The sequence below is a fragment of the Saccostrea cucullata genome, unplaced genomic scaffold, assembly GCF_032062105.1.
Source record: "Saccostrea cucullata isolate Sc308-1 unplaced genomic scaffold, CSIRO_AGI_Scuc_v1 ctg6354, whole genome shotgun sequence".
NCBI classification, from domain to species: Eukaryota; Metazoa; Mollusca; class Bivalvia; order Ostreida; family Ostreidae; genus Saccostrea; species Saccostrea cuccullata.
In genome coordinates this window covers 1-20,612 of record NW_026929004.1, presented here as the reverse complement: position 1 = coordinate 20,612, position 20,612 = coordinate 1, and the positions used below count along the sequence as shown (strand labels likewise).

Sequence of the window (20,612 nt, the reverse complement as noted above, 5' to 3'; positions counted from 1 at the left end):
CATTATGGTTGTCATATAAAAGATATATGGTCAAAATGGTAAAATCCTCTTGAACAAGTACTTGACAATGTGAACAAATTTCAAATCAAAACCATCCTCGTTATAGTTTGCTCGAATGGTATATATGGACATCACTGTAATAATAAGTGTTATCACTGTCTGATGGGGACACAGAATCACGCGGCTGCGCATGAAATTTTTTTTCTCTTGCCGTTGCTATGCAGAATGTATACATACCGACATTTTCCATACACTTGAACAAGACTAATGTGATCCAATTTTTAGGGTTAGGGTATATGTATTTTAGCTCAGCTGAGCTGAATGCTCGAGTGAGATTTTCTTATCAAAGTTTACCCGGTGTCTGTCGTTTTCGTCGTAATATTTTCTCATTTTCAACTTCTTTTCATGAGCCACTTAGCCGATTTCGATCAAACTAGCCACAAAGCATCCTTAGGTAAAGGGAATTCAGATTTGCTCAGGTGAAGGAACAAGCCCGTTTCTAAAAAGAGATAATAAAGAAGAATGAATATCAGCAGTCTGGTTGAAAATCATTAGTTCGTACATTCTATAGGAGTATTGTTACCTTATACTATCTTTATTTAAGTCAAATGCTGACTGCCGTTTTTCATACAAATATATTTACGGACTGAATTCTCGACAGATATTTTCCGCTATTTCCCGGTCATGACAATGAGCACACAGCCATTCTAACTTATTCGGCACACAGTGCTCAAAACTGATGTTCTATAGGTCTGTTTTTGTATTGTTTAATGGACCTTTGAGCCTTAATATTGCTCCTTTTATTAAACTTTAGTATGTAAAGAAGGATTTTATGGACAAACATGTGAAAAATGTGGGCACTGTAGGAATGGAACCGTCTGCAACATCGCCACCGGTGTATGTTCAGACGGTTGTATGGATAATTGGGATGGATTATTGTGTATAGGTAATGCACTATGGTCGTCATATAAAAGATAAATGAAAGAACGCTTCTTAAAAGAGATAATTATGAAAAATGAATACCAGCAGTCTCCTTTGAAGTCATTATTTCATACATTCTATCGGAGATACAATGATCTTGTCACCTTATACAATCTTTAATTAGGTCAAATGCTGACTGCCGTTTTTTATACAAAATTCTTTGACCTTTATTTACGTACTAAATTGCCGAGAGATATGTTCCGTTACTTCCCGGTCATGATAAGGAGTACCCAGCCATTGTAATTGTTATTTGGCAAACAATGCTCAACTCTGATGTTCTACAGGACTGTGTTTGTATTGTTAAATGGACTTTTCAGCCTTAATATCGTTATTTGTACTTAACTGTAGTATGTAAAGAAGGATTTTATGGACAAACATGTGAAGAATGCGGGCACTGTAGGAATGGAACCGTCTGCAACAACGCCACGGGTGTATGTTCAGACGGTTGTAAGGATAATTGGGATGGATTATTGTGTAAAAGTAAGGCATTATGGATATCAAAGATATATGATAAAAATGGTAAAGTTCTCTTGATTTAGTACTTGACAATGTGAACCAGTTTCAAATCGAAACTATCTTTGTAACAGTTTGCTCGAATGGTTTGTATGGACATCACTGTGATGAGAAATGTGGACACTGTCTCACAGGGACATTGTGTGGTAAGTCAACAGGAATCTGTCCTAAAGAGTGTAAGGAAAACTGGACCGGACCCAAATGTGATGGTAAAGCATACAGATGAAAAGACAATTACATCGCACGTCATATACTGCTATACAAGAAAGATTGAATGATCATTTAAAAACATTTTTGATTTACCAATAAATGATTTTTTTTTTATTTATCAACTTTGGATAGTTTATGGAACACTCATTGAATGTTTTTTTTTTTAATAACAGACCTTTACAAGAGTAAACTTGCCCAAATTAAGATCTATATTTTATGTATTTAACTTTTTGAATAAGTTTTATTTTTTTATTATGAATAATCGGGCTTTTTGGCAATTTAATGAAAAGAGAAAAATAATTCTTTGAAGAAATTTTGCATTTCTATGTTTCGTCATGTATAGTTTCTTGTATGTTGGTGTAACGTTAGTATTTGACCCGGGTTAGAAATTGACCCCTTGGGTCATTTTCAACGTTGACTTCTGAGATCAAAGATGTTGAATTTAGAACTTAGTCCGTTGAAAATTGAACCGGGTCGTAAAATCTTGATCATAAAACAGGTTCTAATTTCAACAGCATAAAAAATACATATTTATGACTTGGTTCTTTCAATTGTGATTTGATCCATAGGCGTCAGGAACGGGAGGGGGCTAGGGATGCTTGGTTCCCCTTTAGAAAATTTGAAATCACCATTTTTTTTAAAGTCTGTATTATCAAATTGTTAAACTTTTCTACACTCTAAACAAGCATTCTTCACGAGAGATTCAAAACTATACATTTTAACATCAATACAACTGCTTTTGCAATAAATGTGGAAACGGAAATTTTCGTTTCTTGGATAGGTAATCAACGAAAATCACTTTGTTAAAAATCACCCTGATTCTACTTAAAAAGTATCCTGTATCGGGAATTTCGATGGTCACTAATTGTGCCTCTTTATTGGCCGACCTGATTTTATACTTCTATGAATCAGAATATATTTATAAAAAAAAAAACTTTACGTGATATAAAGAAATCACTTGCTGTGGGGTTCAACCTAACATTAGATACACTAATGATGGAAGATCAAATATCTGAAGTTACTTTAGTTCAAATGTCGACCCCATATATCCCAATAAACTTTTAATTAAAGTTTTCCACTGAATTTGCTACAACTTTTTCATGTTTGGAAGTTTTACTGAATATAGTAGATAAAGGCCAACCGAAACTATACGGTATAAGAAAAGAAAGGATTTCTTATTCATCTTTTCCAAAGTAAACTTTCCGTATTTGTAAAGTTATATACCGTTCTCTCCTGTTTATGGTATGGCGGGTAAAACGTTGCATTCTTCATTTTTTTTTTTTTTTTTTTGTTATTCTTAATTAAAATAAATTCTTTTTCTTGTGAGAAAACACATGTTTTTCTGTTTGAAAATTCAACACCTTTCAGTTGTTATTCTGTTCAAAAATATGTGATTTAATAAATTTGTCATTTCTATTCGATAATGAAATAATTAAGATTCCATAATCATCTTAAACATATCTTTCCTATTTCAACCAGTTCTATTTTTTTTTTTTTTTTTTTTTTTTGGTCATATTTCCGAGAATGCAATTATTGAACAGGAAGAACATCGCATAGGAGAGATAAAATAAAGCAATAAGATAAGAAGTTTAGTGAAAAGGAATCGTATTTTTCAAATAGAAATGGGTGCTAGTATGTTTTCGAACAATAACTTTATTGTATAAAAAACCAAATAATAATCGAATGAGAAAAATAAAATAAGTGATGAATAGGAATGACAAAATTAGCGAATAGGAATCGCATATTTTCAAATATAAAGGACATCAAATAGGAAACGCTTGCTTTCAAAAAGAATGATATATTATGATATAGCAATCATATTGTCATATTTCCTCCAATGGGAATAGCAATTCGTCGAATACCAATTACAGAAATTATCGAATAGGAATAACAACTAATCGAATAGGAATCACATCGCTCGAATAAAAATGATATTTTTAGAATAAGACTTATCTCTTTCTCAAGGTTATTCTCCGAAAACAATCAATTCTTAAGCCGAGGAAGGCTACTGACAAATACCTTTGCTACAGGAATTTTAACAACTTCCTTTAAATACATCATTACTAACATGCTATGGTCGCTTTACTGATCTGTCTCAAATAATCTGTAACCTATTATTAAATTCATTTTTGCCGATGTGTTTCATTATAATTTTAGGCTTTTAATTTTGTTAATTTTAAATTTAAATTTGACTAGTTGGTATGGTCTGCCCACCTGATCAATATATACAGGGCTCACTTTCTACACACTAGATTTCCAGAATTTTTGTTTATTCCCTATTATAGTTTTGTTGTTATTAAGATCAAGATATAGTAAACGAAAGGTGCCTACAGATTTATCAAATTTGAAAAATAAATTCCTTTATTGATACTTTACAACTTTAGCTTGGTCAAATAAGGTTTTTCAGGGCATGATTTGTAGGTATACAAGATTAAAAACTGTATTTTAAACTATCATTTACAATGAAAAATTAAGAAAACCAGTCATGAATATGGGAATTTTTTTCATATTCGACAACGGAAATGTATCCAGATTGCCTACATTCTCTCAGAAAACGGTAATTAGTATGTACATGGCCTCTTAATTCTTTAAATCAATATCAAATTTAATATAGGTATCCGGTTTACTTCTCATATCATTTCAAATTGAATGTCATGAAAATACACTTTTTTCTACATAATTTTGCTAAAGTACGGAAAAAGAAAGTTGAAAATGATTATGACGTCATAATGGATCTAGCACCAAAAATTAGTCTAAAGTTATTTACTTGATCTTGATCTTACTGGATGCCACGGGTTTTAGGATTGTCAAAAAATAAAGTTGTCATGCTTAATGATAATTGAAATTGTGTACTGATCAAATGTATACCGGGTATACATAATCTGGATGATAGATTCATTTCTATTAATCTTGAAAAATCAAAAATTGAATCCGAAATATAAATATAAAGATACTGATAAATCCCGTAAAACAACTTTCCAGTTCAAAAAATGTTCAAACTCTGAGGTGGAGTCAATAACCAACTAGGTCAATTTTCAACTTGATGAGGTCATCAAGGATGAACAAACATTTCAAGCTATTGAAAGATGTCCCGGGTAGAAATTCAACAACTACTTTTGGTCTGAATTTTTTTCCGAGAAAAAACATCCCCGGTTCAATATTCAACGTTGAAAAATGAACCTCGAGTAAATTTTCAACTCGGGTCAATATTCAATGTTACACCAGTCCTCAGAATCACGCAAATGCGCATGAAAAGGTATTTCTCTTGCCGTTGCTATGCAGAATGAAAACAAACCGCCATATTCCAATCACACCAAAAAACGCATTTGAACTATTTATTAGGGTTAGGGTATATGGGTTTTAACAAACTTGAGCCGAAGGCTCAATCGAGCTTTTCTGATCAAAATGTGTCCGTTGTCTGTCGATGTTGTTGTCGACGTAATCGTCTCAAATTTTCGTCTTCTTCTCAGGAACCACCAAGCCAATTTCATTCAAACTTGCCACAAAGTATCCTTATATGAAGGGAATTCATTTATGTTTGAATAAAGAAACAAGCCCGCTTTCAAAAGGAGATAATTATGGAGAATTAAAAATCAGCAGTTTTGTTTAAAGTCATCATTTCGTACAGTATGGTGGATACGATTATTTTAAACATTCTTTATTTGAAACAAATGCTGACTGACATTTTTTTATTCAAATTGTTTAACCTCTATTTACGTATGGATTTGTCGAGGGATATTTTCCGTTATTTCCCGGTCATGACAAGGAGCACATGGCCAATGTAACTTATTTGGCAAGAAGAGCTCAACTCTGATGTTCTAGAGGTCTGTGTTTGTATTGTTAAATGGACTTTAGAGCCTTATTATTGTTATTTTTATTTAACTGTAGTATGTAAAAAAGGATTTTATGGACAAACATGTGAAGAATGTGGGCACTGTAGAAATGAAACATTCTGCAACATCGCCACGGGTGTATGTCCAGACGGTTGTATGGATAATTGGCATGGATTATTGTGTACAGGTAAGGCATTATGGTTATCACAGATATATGGTCAAAATGGTAACGTTCTTTTGAATTACCGTTTAATCCCTATTAACAGCCCCGGGCGCTAGAAAATTGCAAAAAGGGGGCGGTTCTTTTGGCATTCTCTTAGTAATATTTCATATCATATTTTAACTTCAGAAATATTTTGAAAAAAAAATAATAAATTCAAAGAATTTTCAAAATAAGTACTAGCTTTACTTTAAATGAAGAACATCCACCCAAAGTGTGCTAAATGAATCATTTTCCATCAAGAAATTGGATAATAAACAAGTTTCATTTTCAATTCATTCAAATTTTTGAGGACTATTGATATGATTATAGTCTTTCTAGATAATTTTAATCACTGAACAGAGGGCCCTTATTTCCAGACAATTGAAAAAGACCTAAGGGGGTGCTTATATGGACAGGGGCGGTTTCAAATCCAAACTTTTTTCCTAACAGGTTGCTCGAATGGTATGTATGGACATCACTGTAATGATAAATGTGGACACTGTCTGACAGGGACATTGTATGATCAGTCAACAGGAATCTGTCCTAAAGGATGTAAGGACAACTGGACCGGACCTAAATGTGATGGTAAAGCCATAAATGAATAGACAACCATATCGTATATGTCATCTATTGCTATGCAATAAAGAAAGGATGATCTTTTGAAAAATATATTTATTAATGTCCGATTGTTTGAATTGTTTACTTTGTCTAGTCTATGAATAACTCATTGAAAGTTATGTATCAACCCCACACCTACAAGTACACCTGCAAGATCCTTGAAACAAAAGAAAACTTCTGGTGAGGCCAAACTTATTATAGGCAGCTCTATTTTACAAAGGGTGAGAACAAGGGGACTACAACAAGGTGTCCATGTGAGAACCAACAGAGGGGCCAAGCTTTCCGGAATCAAGTCAAAATTACATCAAACTGCTGTTGAAGATTACTCTCACATAATTGTCCACGCCGGGGGAAATGATGCCTCATCTCGTAGACATATAGATGCTGTTGAACATGACGCCGTAGAAATCATCAAAAACATCAAGGATCGGTCGCCAACTACCAAAGTCTATTTCTCAGAAGTCTTACCGAGACGGGACGTAGATGTTTCTTATGTGAATAACACGCTAAAATACGTTTGTAACGAGTATGGAGCTTTGTTCATTTCCAATAAGAGTGTATTCAAAGAGGTCAACAACGTGCAATATTGGAAAGACGGGATACACCTTTCCGATAAGGGAACTTCAGCACTGCTTAAACAGATCAACAACGAAGTTTCCATTTTACGTGGCAAGGGAGCACAAAGGGACAACGGAAATTCCAGCTTTAACCAGTCCGTAACGTGTTACTTCTGTGGTGAACATGGACATACCTCACGCCACTGTAGGCATGGCCGAAAACTAGATTGCTGGAACTGCGGAGAACTAGGCCACAAGACCAAATTCTGTGTGTATTAGGTATTAGGCAAGGAATGTATAGCCGTTCACGACAATACTAAATCTACACTAAATTCAAATAGATATTCTATTCTAGGCACTGTATGTACTGAATGTAACGATTTTCAATGTTCTTGTTTACATCAAACTAACAACTTTATTTATAATACCTCTGTTAAATCTGAATTGCCTAGAAAACCATATGTTAAGAATAAGACTCTCTTGGACAAAGTAAGAACTTCTCTCAATGATGAGAGCTCAATTATGCAATCTTCTAACATTACTCCTCTTATGATAAACTCATTCAAATCTGTTTCACAAACAAAAAATCAAGTACTTAAAACCAATAACCAAATTCATACTTCACAAATACAAAAAGATTCAGGATTTGGATTGATTAAGAAAGGTTTACGTTTCGGTCATATTATTCCTAAAATGGATGAAATTAAACTGTTGCTTCAAAATCGGCAATCTTTAGATATATTAGGATTTTGTGAAACTTTTTTGAGTGAGCAAGTAGGGAATTCAGAACTATTTATTGATGGGTTTGTTTTTGAAAGAAAGGATCGTACATTAAGGGCAGGTGGTTGAATTCTTATTTATATTGCTAGTGATATAACATATAAACGTAGAACTGATTTTGAGATCAGTAATATTGAGACAATCTGGCTAGAGATAAATCTGAAAAATTCAAAACCTATATTTTATTGCTCTGCTTATCGTCCACCATCTGCCCCCTCCTGCTGGGCGGAGGACCTAGCGAGGGAGGTGAACCGTGCCTCCTGCTGTGACATACTGAAATAATTTTATCAGGTGATTTCAATATTGATCTAATGAAAGACCCCCCACAATACTGGACATCTGCTTTAGAGGAGTTTGGACTTTCACAAATAGTTACTGTTCCTACTAGAATAACAAGCACATCAAGTACCTTAATTGATCATTTTTATACAACGAAACCAGAAAACATATGCGAAACAAATGTGCCCCCTATTGCTATATCTGACCACTACCCCGTATGTTTGACACGGAAAACTAACTGTATACAGCGTAGAGGAAAACATTCTGAAATCCAATATCGAGATTTTAAAGAATTCAATGAAAATGAGTTTCTAAGAGATTTAGAAAATGCTAATTTTAACTCTCTTCTCGAACTAAAAGACACAAACGAGATCATGAATAAATTTTATGAATTATTTAATGATGTTCTTAACAAGCATGCCAAAGTAAAAACTAAAAGAGTCAAGACTGAAATTCGACCTAAATGGCTTACACAGGAAATAAATGATGCTAGACATTTACGTGATACATACCAACTACAAAGAAATTCAGAAAATTACAAATTTTGGAGAAATAAAGTCACACAATTAATAGATCAAGCCAAATCAAAGTATTACAAATCAGCAATTGAAGAAAGTTCAAGTCCTAAAGAAATGTGGAGTTATTTAAACCATTTGGCATCTGATTCCAAAAATTTAACACCTACCCGTATAACACAAAATGGTTCGGATTTTGAAGATTTACAGGATATTGTTGATATTTTTAACAAACACTTTACTGAAATATCCTGTAAATTATTAGCAGATATGACAGTACAAAGTCTTGATTCAGAATTATTAAATAAATTTACAGAAAGTAAACTAGGGAAAGAAAATTTTTTCAGTATAAATCATACAAGTGAGTTCGAAGTATTAAATATGTTGAATACACTTGATGTAAACAAGTCAGCAGGTATAGACTTGATTGGGCCTCGTCTTCTAAAGCTTTCGGCAAATGTTATATGCAAATCTATTACACATCTTATAAATATTAGCATCACTAATGGAGTATTTCCATCCCGTTTAAAACAAGCAAAAGTCCCTACTATTTTCAAATATGGCGACCATGCAGATCCAGGGAACTACAGACCGATATCCATTCTTCCAACATTATCAAAATTAGTTGAAAAACACATAGCAAATCAGATACGTAACTTTACCTCTAGCTTTGATCTCTTATTTAAATCACAATCTGGATTTCGAGAATTTCACTCATGTCAAACGGCTCTAACAAAACTTACAGATAATTGGCCACAAGCTATGGACCAAGGAAATTTAGTAGGCATAACTTTCATCGATTTTAGCAAGGCATTTGATTTGGTTAATCATGATATTCTTATAAATAAACTTCAATCATATCACTTTGACCAAATGGCTATTAAATGGTTTCAATCTTATTTAACGTCAAGGTCTCAGTGTGTAAAAATAGGTACACACTCCTCTGATTTTTTGCCCGTCACAGCAGGAGTGCCCCAAGGATCTATCTTAGGTCCCCTATTATTTCTATTGTATATAAATGATCTCCCTTTACATGTAAATAGAACAGATATTGATATGTTTGCTGATGATGCAACCTTACATACATATCATAAAAATATAGAAGGTATTGAGAATGCCCTAAACTTTGATTTGTGTGAGATAGAAAATTGGTGTTCCAAAAATCAAATGGTGTTAAATACCAACAAGACAAAATGTATGCTAATGGGAACTCATCAAAGAAAATCAAGAATAAATTCTACTGAACTAAATTTATATGCTTCAAACAAATTAATTGAAAATGTTGAATCTGAAAAGCTTTTGGGAGTACATATTGACCATTCATTGCGCTATAATTATCATATTGACTCAGTTTGTAAATCTTTGACTTATAAATTGTATACTTTACGCAGAATTAAAAAATTTCTTCCCTTACACACGAGAAAACTATTTTATAATGCATACATTCTGCCTTCTTTAAATTATTGTCTTACTATTTGGGGTAATGCACCAGATGCTGGCATAGATAGAGTTTTTAAATTGCAAAAAAGGGCAGCCCGGATTATTTTAGATGTGGCTTATGATGCCCCTTCACTACCATTATTTGAAAAACTTGGATGGCTGACCATATATGAGTTAATTGATTTTCATAAATATATATTACTGTACAAAACACTTCATGGTATGGCACCAACTTATTTAAGAGATTCCTTTGAATTTATTTCTTCTAATAGTTATGTTCTTAGATCTGAAACAAACTATGACCTTCATCTACCGAAATATCGAACAAATCAATTTAAGAATTCTTTTCATTATTCCGGTGTTCATTTATGGAACAAATTACCCTTGCATATCCGTTTTTCACCAACTCTACAAACTTTTCGTAAAACTGTAGAAAAATTCATTATAACATGTCGCAACTAAAAGTCATATAATTCCATGTTCTTGAATCGATCTGTATATGTCCTTGTATTTTCACGTCATGTTGTATTATTTATTATAATATTGTACAATGTTTTTATAATTGTATTATTGTGAATGTGTTTAGAGGGCCCCGAGGAAGACTAGTGCATTGCACTAATCGGGTTACCCTCTTTAAATAAAGTATTATTATTATTATTATTATTAAAGTTATTTGAATTATAACCATTTACAAGAGTAAACTAGCACAAATTAAGATATATATCTTATATTTTATGTGCTTAACTCCTTGAATAAGTTAGATTTTCATTTTGTTAATAAAAAGACTTTGTGGCAATCACATAAAAAAATATTTTTTGAAGAATTCTTGCATTTCCATGTTCTGTCATGTATCGTAAAGAAAATATTTTTTTTTAGTTTTATCTCATCATGTGTGCTTTCGTATATTTATTTTCTACTCTGTTTAGCTATTCTATTAATGATTTTGATTTCAGAATGTCAAGCTTATAAATACGGACCAAACTGTGCCTTTGACTGTGGACACTGTAGAGATGAGAAACCGTGTTCGAAAGTGACAGGAAAATGTGAAGCCGGATGTGTGACTGGATGGGCTGGGTTGTTTTGTTCGAAAGGTTTTCAATTTTATCTCATGATATTATAAAGATAATGTGATTTCATGTTAATAAGTCAATTTCCTTAATTTTGAAGTCAAAGTCAGCGTGATACATCGAATGAAAGAAAGAAAAAAAATCAAAATTATCATCTTTACGTATTTACAGATTAATAAAGATTTATTCTTAATAAATATATCTTATATCTTAATAAAGATTTAAAGCAAATTTCAAATATAATTTCAGAATCATCTTTAACTGAAGAATTAAATACAGGTTAGTTTAAAAAAAGGAGTCGTTAAATTCAAGTATGTGAATTCTGTCAGGTATAAACAGAAACATGGTCATGTCTATTTTAAGGTAGCGTTGATAGAGTTTCTCAGACGCAGAAATGGTACAGGTGATGTAATGATGCATTTATTTTGTTACAGATGATGGCATTTCAAATCTTTCAACTGCGATTATATACATTGTTTCAACACTTGCTGTTGTAACCCTTATATATGCAGTGGTAAGACTTGTATACAAGAAAATTAGACGGAGACACCATGATAAAGGAAAGGTCTCAACAAAAATTGTACCTGGAAAAGTTTACGACCAAATAGCTGAAACGATCATCGATCCAACCTATCAAAAGATAACTCCTCAATCGGACAGTTGTCATTATCAAGAATTGCACCTCTACACAAATGATGAACTCAATCGAGACAAATAGTTAAGAGAACTCATCATCGCGTTATTTTGGCTCCTTAACGCCTTTGTTTATGAAATATACCTTTTATGATGCCAATATTTTTTTCTGTGCGATATGTTGTACCATTTACAAGATGATTTTAAAATTATTTCTTTTTTTCTAATTTTCACATTTTTTTTCAGTTGGTGCATGTTTTGTTGCAAAAACGCATGATATATTGAACATCAGACTGCTTTTCAAATATTTGCTGAATAAATTTCCTTAAATCAAAGTAACCAGCAATGGGATGTTTTATATTTTGTGTTATATATCATACAAGAAACCCATGGGCTACATCGCTCATCTGAGCACAGTGGCTAGGAAAAAAAGCAAAAAAAAAATTCAATCCAGTATTGAAAAACCTTTGATGAATAAGTGGTACATGTATCAACCCATGGCTTAAAACGGGGAGGGGGATAATGATTTGAATTAACTTGAATATACACTAGCAAAGCTATTTATATTTCTTTGACTTACACTGGCTTTTTCGCTGTAAGTTTGAACATTTTACTTTGGCTTCACTTATACTGTAAAATCACATATTTTCGTGGGTTCAAATTTTCGTGGTTTGAGGAAAATCTCTTGGTTCGTGGGGATTTGATTTCGTGGATCAAGAATTAATGAGTACTTATGTATGTAACATTTTACATTTCGTGGTGGACATGAATTCGTGGGTCTCTTCACACCTCGAAAACAACGAAAATTAAACCCCCACGAAAATTTGTGATTGCACAGTATTTTGTATAATTATATTCCTTAGTATAAATTTGATTGTTTATTGTGATTCCATCCTACCCTTGAGGGATTTGTACAAACTTGAATCTATACTACCTGAGGATGATTCAATATAAATGTGATCACTGACCAATCATATCTTTGTTGCTTTTTGTTCTTGAGAAGAATAATTTTTAAGATGTTCCTACATTTTTTTTGTTGAACTTTGATCGGCCATTGCAGCCCCACCCTACCCCTGAGGTCATGATTTGAACTAACTTGAATCTACACTACCTGATTGTGGTTCCATATATGTATATGATCAATCTAATCATGGTTTTGCTATTTTCGAGAAGTAGATTTTTAAGGATTTCTACTATGTTTTTTCTAAGTAAAAATTTAATAGGCCATTTTGGCCGTGCCCTACCTCTGGAGGTTATAACTTGACATTACTCTACCTGAGTAAATTCCATATAAATATGATTAATCATGGCAATGTTGTTCCCGAGAAGAAGGTTTTCAAGGATGTTTCCTATTTATTCATTTATAACTTTGATCTTCCATCATTGCCAACCCCTTATCTCGGGTGTAAGATGTTTCCACATTAGTTTAATATTACAAAACCGAGTGGTTCTCCATTTGAAAGAGAGGGTGGCCCTTTATTTGAAAAAAAAAACTTCCATTCACCCAAGGATGCTTTGTGCAAAGTTTTGATGAAATTGACGCCGTGGTTCTGAAGAAGAAGAAAATGAAAATGGGAGAAGTTTACACACAGACAGCCATAGAGGCAAACAGAAAAACGGACGCCGGACAAAATGGAATCAGAAAAGCTCACTTGAGCTTTCAGCTCAGGGAGAGAAAAAATTGCTTACCATACCTCAATTCCTCTGAACTTTAACAATGATTTCGGGTGGGATTGGTTACCTGTAAGAATTGAATACATAGAGCCCCCTAGGAACATTGTTTATCATCACTGTTCACACCATTGTCTATCATCAATTAACTACAGACATTTTTTAGCCGAAAAGATGCTCAATATTGAGCGTATGTTCAGAACTGTTATTTTTAAGGACAATGTAGTAATTGGATGTAAATGCCTTTTTTGTTTATGAATTCAGCCATCTGAAGAAAATTGCTGTCTAAGGGAAAGTTTTAACAGTTGCATAGTTTTGGAATACATTAACCGCTGATTTCCATCTGTTTCAAAAGCAAAAATTTTGATGGGTTATAAAGGATTCACATTGTGAATACACTACCGATTCACGCTACTGTCAAGCTTAAGTTAGAGTGATTTGTTATAACAAGTTCAAATGTTTTCCTTGTTTCACATTTCAGATAATTACAGGTTGCTCAATGACATATTTTCGTTTTTCTTCGTCTTTTTTATTTTTAACATTTAAAACAGGTGGCATTCTGTGTCACGAATAACAAGTAAATATGGAGAGGATGAAGGCTTACATCACTGTTGCAGCAGAATGTTTAGGTAAGGCTTTTACAATATATTACTTTATTTTCTTCTTTCAATTTCTACCGGTCACGGTAGCCTAGTGGTAGAGCGTTCGCTTCGTGATCGGGAGGCCCGGGTTCGATTCTCGATCGCGGCGCCGCGTCATACCTAAGACGTAAACATAGGTAGTGACTGTTCCTTCGCCAAGCGCTCGGCACTAGAAGTGAAAGTCACGGGTCTTTCGGATATGACCTTAAAAACGTAGGTCCCGTGTCACGGTAGGCGTTGGCACGATAAAGAACCCTCACTGCTCAATGGCCCTGAGTGCCGAGTATAGGTCTAAATTTGAAGCCCTTCACCGGCATCGGTGACGTCTCCATATGAGTGAAAAATTCTCAAGAGGGACGTTAAACAATATACAATCAATCAATCAATCTTTCAACTTCTAAACATGATATATTCAAATAAAAAAATATAGTTTTTCAAATGAAATTTATAAACACATTTCAACTGCATGTTTTTAAAACGACTTTTTTCTTCAGACGTTTACGTTGAAACTCTATCAACTATATCAATTCAACACAACTCATATAGATAAACATAAAAGTATATTTACAGAGACACGGAAAAAATATTATCCAAATCTGTAAAAAAAAAATGATTCTGAAAGGTTTGATCAAGTTTTCCAGGTCCAAGTGTAGCAGATAGTGGAAAGATAATTTAGAAATCTCTTATTTTATTTTCTTTATCAATTTCCTCATCAATTAAAATTATATGATTAATTGCTCCTCCTTATTGGTATAGATGAACATTCGAGGGTTGTCCTTCAGGAGAAATGGGAAGAAAATGACAACGATTACATCAACGCAAATTATATAAAGGTATGTTTTACAGTGCAGTACTGGACTATTTTTGTGGATCACTATAATTTTCTTTGGCATAAGTTGAAGTTTAATATTTTTTCAATCGTTTTAATGATAAACGTAAACTATGCACCTAGTAAATAGTTTTCTAAGTAGTTGATCATGGGAAATACACCACTTACATTCACATTCTCTTTTCTTCATCAATCTCCGTTATTTTTATTATAAAGTATCATTTACTGTTTGTTAATTCATTTGAATATATAATATCTTCTATAATTAATTGTTGCCTTTTGTTGACCTTCGTATTTAGTTACATATTATGGTCACAAGAATCTCTTTTTTTTATAGGAAATATTGGTGTATTTTATAATCCTTGTAACTTGTAGATACTATTTACACTTCCTTGTTTTAGGATTATAAAAGGGAAAGGCGTTATATTGGAGCCCAAGGTAAAAAAAATCACATACAGTTGTTATATTTATTTCTTAAATGAATAAACATAATTAAAAATTTCTAGGAAAATAATTCAATTTCTATACCATAATACTGTGAGGCATGGATACATCTCAAATACATCACCTATTAATAAATAAATAAATAAAAAGTAATAGTTAATTCATATATTCAATGAAGGTCCACGAAATAATACTTTGGCAGACTTCATAAGAATGATATGGCAAGAAAACATAGAATGCATTATAATGTTGACGAATATAGTTGAAAATGGAAAGGTATGGTTAAGTGTCAATTTTACGTTTTTGTTCCTTTTTAACTGATATTGGCAAAACATTATGTTCTCTTCTTTTATCAGAATAAATGTGCTAAATACTGGCCAGATAAAGGAAAGTCTGTATGTATCGGGAAGTGTACACTTAGTCATTTAGAGGAAACGATGTATGCCTTCTACACAGTTCGAATGTTCTCATTTCAGAGGAAAGATGTACGTTTCTTTTGTTATGTTATTAACAATTTATCAAATGATTAACAAATCAATATATGCTTTATCATTAAGAATAAAAATTATACTGTATAAATAAAAAGAAAAAGAAAAGATATGTAAGCAGATTATTTTAGATGAGATACTATATATTGCATTTGATACTGTTAAGGTCATATATTTGATGTGAGCATATTAATCTTGTCTATCACAATGCAAATCTTTATCCCACACACAAAGCATATTAAACTTTCAATTTTTTTTGTTCTACAGTCAAATGACATAAGGATAATCACCCAGTTCCATTACACGGCATGGCCAGATCACGGTACTCCTGAAGAGATAGGACTCGTTCAGTTCCATAGAGCTGTTACTAAGAGATATGAACCTGGAGCTCCTTTACTGGTTCACTGCAGGTTAGATATATTATGAATCATGCAGCATATTTTTACAAAGTTTTTTTTTTTTATTTGAATGATAAAGTATAGCTTTGTAAATCATGTAATATTTCTAATTTTTGCAACAAACGTGAAATAAAATTAAATATCATTTGCTTAGATATTCATTGTTTCGGATAACAAATGCAAGTCTATCCTGGTAGGCAAAATAATAAGTATAAAAACAAGCTATTCCTAATTTTATTAAAATAGTCCTCTAAACTTTACTGAGAAAAGTTAATACGGGTTAATTAGATGATCACAGAAGTTGTACAAGGATTTGATAAGATGTATTTAAGGAATCACTGTCTAGGTATGTATGCCAGGATAACGAACAAACATGGGATAATTTGCATAACGGGCAAAGTCCGATACATAAATTATAACTGCAAGTATATTTTTAGACAGTGATTCCTTATATTTCCATTTCATTATGAAATAAAATTGTAGATTTAAGACTTTAAAAATGTAGACATAGACTTAAATTACACGAGAACTTCCATGCCAATTTCAATAGTCCTCGCCCACTGACGTCAAACACATAGGCAGCCACACGAGATTTACATGCATATTTGGCCTCATTAGTAGACACAAAGACATATGCGCATTTTGCATGATATTAGGCCTCCTTAGCTCCTGACCTTTGCCTAATTTACATTCCGGCAGAATTATTAAGAAATAAACTCCGACAACTTTCAAGAGTTATCACAGAAAAAAAAATAGAAATGGAAATATTCTTATAGAACTTTGTTTGATAGTTCGAGATTTCAGATAAAACTTGTTTATTTTAGCGAGGGGGTGGGCAGAACAGGTACCTTTATTGGTCTGGATTCCTTGCTGAGACAAGGACGAGAAAAGGGGCGGATCAACGTTTTTGAGTTTGTCAAACAGATGAGAGAGGACCGGATGTCTATGGTTCAGACATTAGTAAGAATGGAAATCATTAATAAGATTTTATATCGTAAATTTTAAACCATGATATGAAGTTGAATATATAAAAAAAACATTTTAAATACTAAGAGCATATAAAATTAGCATAGCTTTATATAATGATATGGAAAAAACATTATTTAAGGTGGCTGGGAGTTCCACAAATTGACCATTCTTATATATCTAATATTTAGATTTGATATCTTAATCTGTCAACTATCATCTGGAAAAGAAAAAAATATATACATTTTAGTTGTAAAATTTGATCGTTTTTGTATACTTTTACATGTATAATAAGCTCTTGTCCTTTTCAATTTTACCACCAGGAGCAGTACGTATTTCTTCATAAAGCTTTGCTGTGTGGATTCCAAGAGAGAGACACAATTATATCAGAATATGATCTTGTCACAAAAGCCAGTTCCCTCCTCAATGACTCGACGCCATTAAATCAACAACAATTATACCAGGACTTTAAAGTAATTTTATTAAGTTTTCGATATGTATCATTTCATCTAACTCATGATTATTGATTCTATAATACATGCACAAATATTATAATGTACCTGTATTTTTGTTATTTACTTTACTTTTAATTAAGAAATAAATAACAAAATTATAAACTTTAATGGGAATATAAGTGGGTCGGTCACATGATCAAATCCTGTGAAGGCCGAAGGCCTTCTCAGAAGATTTGATCACGTACCGACCCACTTCAATTCCCATTGAAGTTTATAAACTTGTTATTTATTACTTATATATACATTTGAGGCTGACAATTGAATATTGTCGAATTCAAATTATTGCACTAACCGTCCCTCGTAGATTTTGCAAAATGACGCAAGGTGTAAATTGGCTTGCATGGCGGTTACGCTTCGAATGCATTCGGCTTAGGAATCTATTTCGAAGGGAATATTTTGTGAAAGGCTACTTGTGATTAGTAATAGTGAACAGATTGTTGTCTGGGAATATTTGTATTCGTGAAAAACGATAATCGATGCTGAACAGACACAAGAAACACGTCCGAAGTTTGATGATAAAAAGTTGGAAGAAATTTCGGTCGCCGGAAAGGGATGGATGGATCCGATGGATTGTTGAGACACTTATATGAGCCAATTAATTTGCAATTTGATCAAAAACACTCTACGGTTTCAGTAACTAAAGGCATACTTATCGTAAAACACTGATAAATACGGAGACACTGGCGACAGCTTTACATTGAACTACGAAAACGCCGAGGTGTTTGGCAGCTGTTCATGGCATAATTGCAATGATATTTTTCAACACATTTACACATTTATCGTGAGTGAAATTTAAGGATAAAATAATAGTGTATCATGAAAATTTAACCAAATGTCTAACCAAAAATAAGGATGAACGTTAGAGACTGTGCAGCTGACAAAAGTGAAGAAAAATGTAAACAAACGCTACGCGCTAGGCTCCTAGTTTTATGTACACAGGTTAAATAGATAGCCCAAAAACTGTATGAAATACTTGTTTACATTTAAAAGAAAATAAATATCATTTTACTTGCTTATTTTTTTTCTTTTTATACATGAAAAACAAGTAGAGCAGAGGTCATTTTATGATTTATGTACCGGTAGATATTATTGCACCGTGTGATTAGGTCATGTATTGACCTCTGACCTCTGATAAACTTCATACAGAATTGAAGTTATTTTGTCTCTGTATGTTTATATAATGTAGAGATACCACAAATGTATATATTCAGAATTACTTTTCCTACATTGTAGTTCCTTGAAACAATAAAACCCGTGTATGACGATGATTGTAGACATTATACCATGTAAAGTGCAATCTGCTTTTTACTTCAAAAAATAAACTTCAGTATAATTCCTTGTATATTTATCATATCACTATTGAAACATTTTCTGTCTAATCCGTTTGTCCTTCTCATCAATAAAAAATATTTTTCAGTGTCAAAATATCGACCATTTCTCTCTTCATTTGTGGAAGGGAGAAATGACTATATAAATGCAGTCATTGTTCCAGTAAGTAACAGTTACTGAATATTGAATGAATACTTACTTTCAGAGCTTTCTTAACGAGGCCCAATCTACTTGATCTGCGCATACGTTTTAACGCAGCGTCGACTCAGACACGTCACAATACCCTTGACTGCCGTCACAATTGAACACAATAACGTCACAATTAAAATGACGTCAAATTGCGCTAAAATGTTTCGCTGATCTTGCTTACCTGGTAGCGCTATAGACTATGCATTGAAAGCTGGAATTTCTATTTTTTTTTTTTAATATTTAAATTAATAAACAACTTTGGAACCTAATTAACTTAAGAGATCAATTTTTTGGTACAGATTCATTAATTTTATCCTGTTTTATTTCAATTTGTGAGTTTAAAAAAACAAACACTGCAACTAAAAGTAAACGATTTTAGTCATTCTCTTCGAATATGCTGAAGTGTTTATACACACTCTTTTTATTGCGGACTTAAATATACATGGATTATATTCAGTTTTAAAAAATAGAATAAGTCTATGCATCATTTAAATTGAACCCCCGAAATATTTTGTTTTTCTATATGTTACATGATATTAGTAAAAATCGCAATGTTGTCGCCTTTACCCCCCCCTCCCCCCTCCTCTCTCTACCCCTTTTTTCCACGTAAAACAACGTAGCGTGTTTAGAGAAAAATAAAGCATGGCGAGAAAATTAAATCATAATGTAAGAATATATTATTTTTTTTAGAAACTAATACAGTATTGCAATCATTTGTTGGTGTTATGTAAACCCATTGCGACCTATAAAATACGTAGTTGGATAGAATAAATCCAAATTTTGTGTTTTGACATGCCCCCTTTTCACTGCAATAAAGGCTACCTCCAATTTTCTTTTCATTTTTGATAAGAAGAATGAAAATTGCATGATATATGTGAAAAACAAAGAATTTCATACTGTATTTTTTTTAATTTGCAAATTTCTTTGTTTATTGAAGAGTTTTAGTATGTAATTGTATATAAAAACACAAAAAATGGTCCATATCTTGACAGTGTCCCCATTTCACTACAATAAAGGCAAAGTACAAAATTTCATTCTAATTTTTCTAAACATAAAACATACAAGTTTATTTCCAAGAATCAAAATTTTTTATCATTCCGTTTTCGTAATTTTCAACTAGATCGGGCCTCGTTAAAATCAATTAAGAAATCCAAAATTTTATATATGAAAACAAATAAAGTGATTTAAAAACACAAATCATCAAAAAAATTTGATCCAAAACTTATTGGAATTACTATACATTTTATTATTTCTTGGTTGAAGTGGTGAAAAAATAAATATTAGAATATAGAAACTTGTTAATGTTTAAATCAAAAATTTATTTTAAATTTAAATTATTCTAGTCATACACTGCTGCCTCTGGGCTGATTCTGACACAGATACCCCTCCCTGATACAGAGGTAGATCTGTGGAGGTTGTGTATGGATCATCGGGTCGGGGCGATAGTTATCCTGAATGACAGTGACGAGGTACAATAAAACTAAGAAACAATTCTTTTGACGTAATTGATCTTA

General features: G+C 32.5%; 1 protein-coding gene across 1 annotated transcript in view; it reads left to right on the top strand.

Moving 5' to 3' along the window:
* The window catches only part of LOC134279550 (uncharacterized), a 30,867-nt gene extending 10,291 nt beyond the window's left edge, over positions 1–20,576 (top strand). Inside the window, exons 8-27 of the mRNA XM_062761954.1 lie at positions 815–946; positions 1,330–1,461; positions 1,569–1,703; positions 5,593–5,724; positions 6,190–6,324; positions 10,882–11,019; positions 11,245–11,274; positions 11,430–11,712; positions 11,875–11,877; positions 13,851–13,928; positions 14,680–14,773; positions 15,171–15,207; positions 15,392–15,489; positions 15,570–15,698; positions 15,969–16,111; positions 16,924–17,059; positions 17,389–17,538; positions 18,814–18,866; positions 18,909–19,071; positions 20,442–20,576. Of these exons, the coding sequence (XP_062617938.1) occupies positions 815–946; positions 1,330–1,461; positions 1,569–1,703; positions 5,593–5,724; positions 6,190–6,324; positions 10,882–11,019; positions 11,245–11,274; positions 11,430–11,712; positions 11,875–11,877; positions 13,851–13,928; positions 14,680–14,773; positions 15,171–15,207; positions 15,392–15,489; positions 15,570–15,698; positions 15,969–16,111; positions 16,924–17,059; positions 17,389–17,538; positions 18,814–18,866; positions 18,909–19,071; positions 20,442–20,576 (2,336 nt within the window). The remainder of the gene's footprint in view (positions 1–814; positions 947–1,329; positions 1,462–1,568; positions 1,704–5,592; positions 5,725–6,189; positions 6,325–10,881; positions 11,020–11,244; positions 11,275–11,429; positions 11,713–11,874; positions 11,878–13,850; positions 13,929–14,679; positions 14,774–15,170; positions 15,208–15,391; positions 15,490–15,569; positions 15,699–15,968; positions 16,112–16,923; positions 17,060–17,388; positions 17,539–18,813; positions 18,867–18,908; positions 19,072–20,441) is intronic.
* Positions 20,577–20,612: the final 36 nt, after the last annotated feature.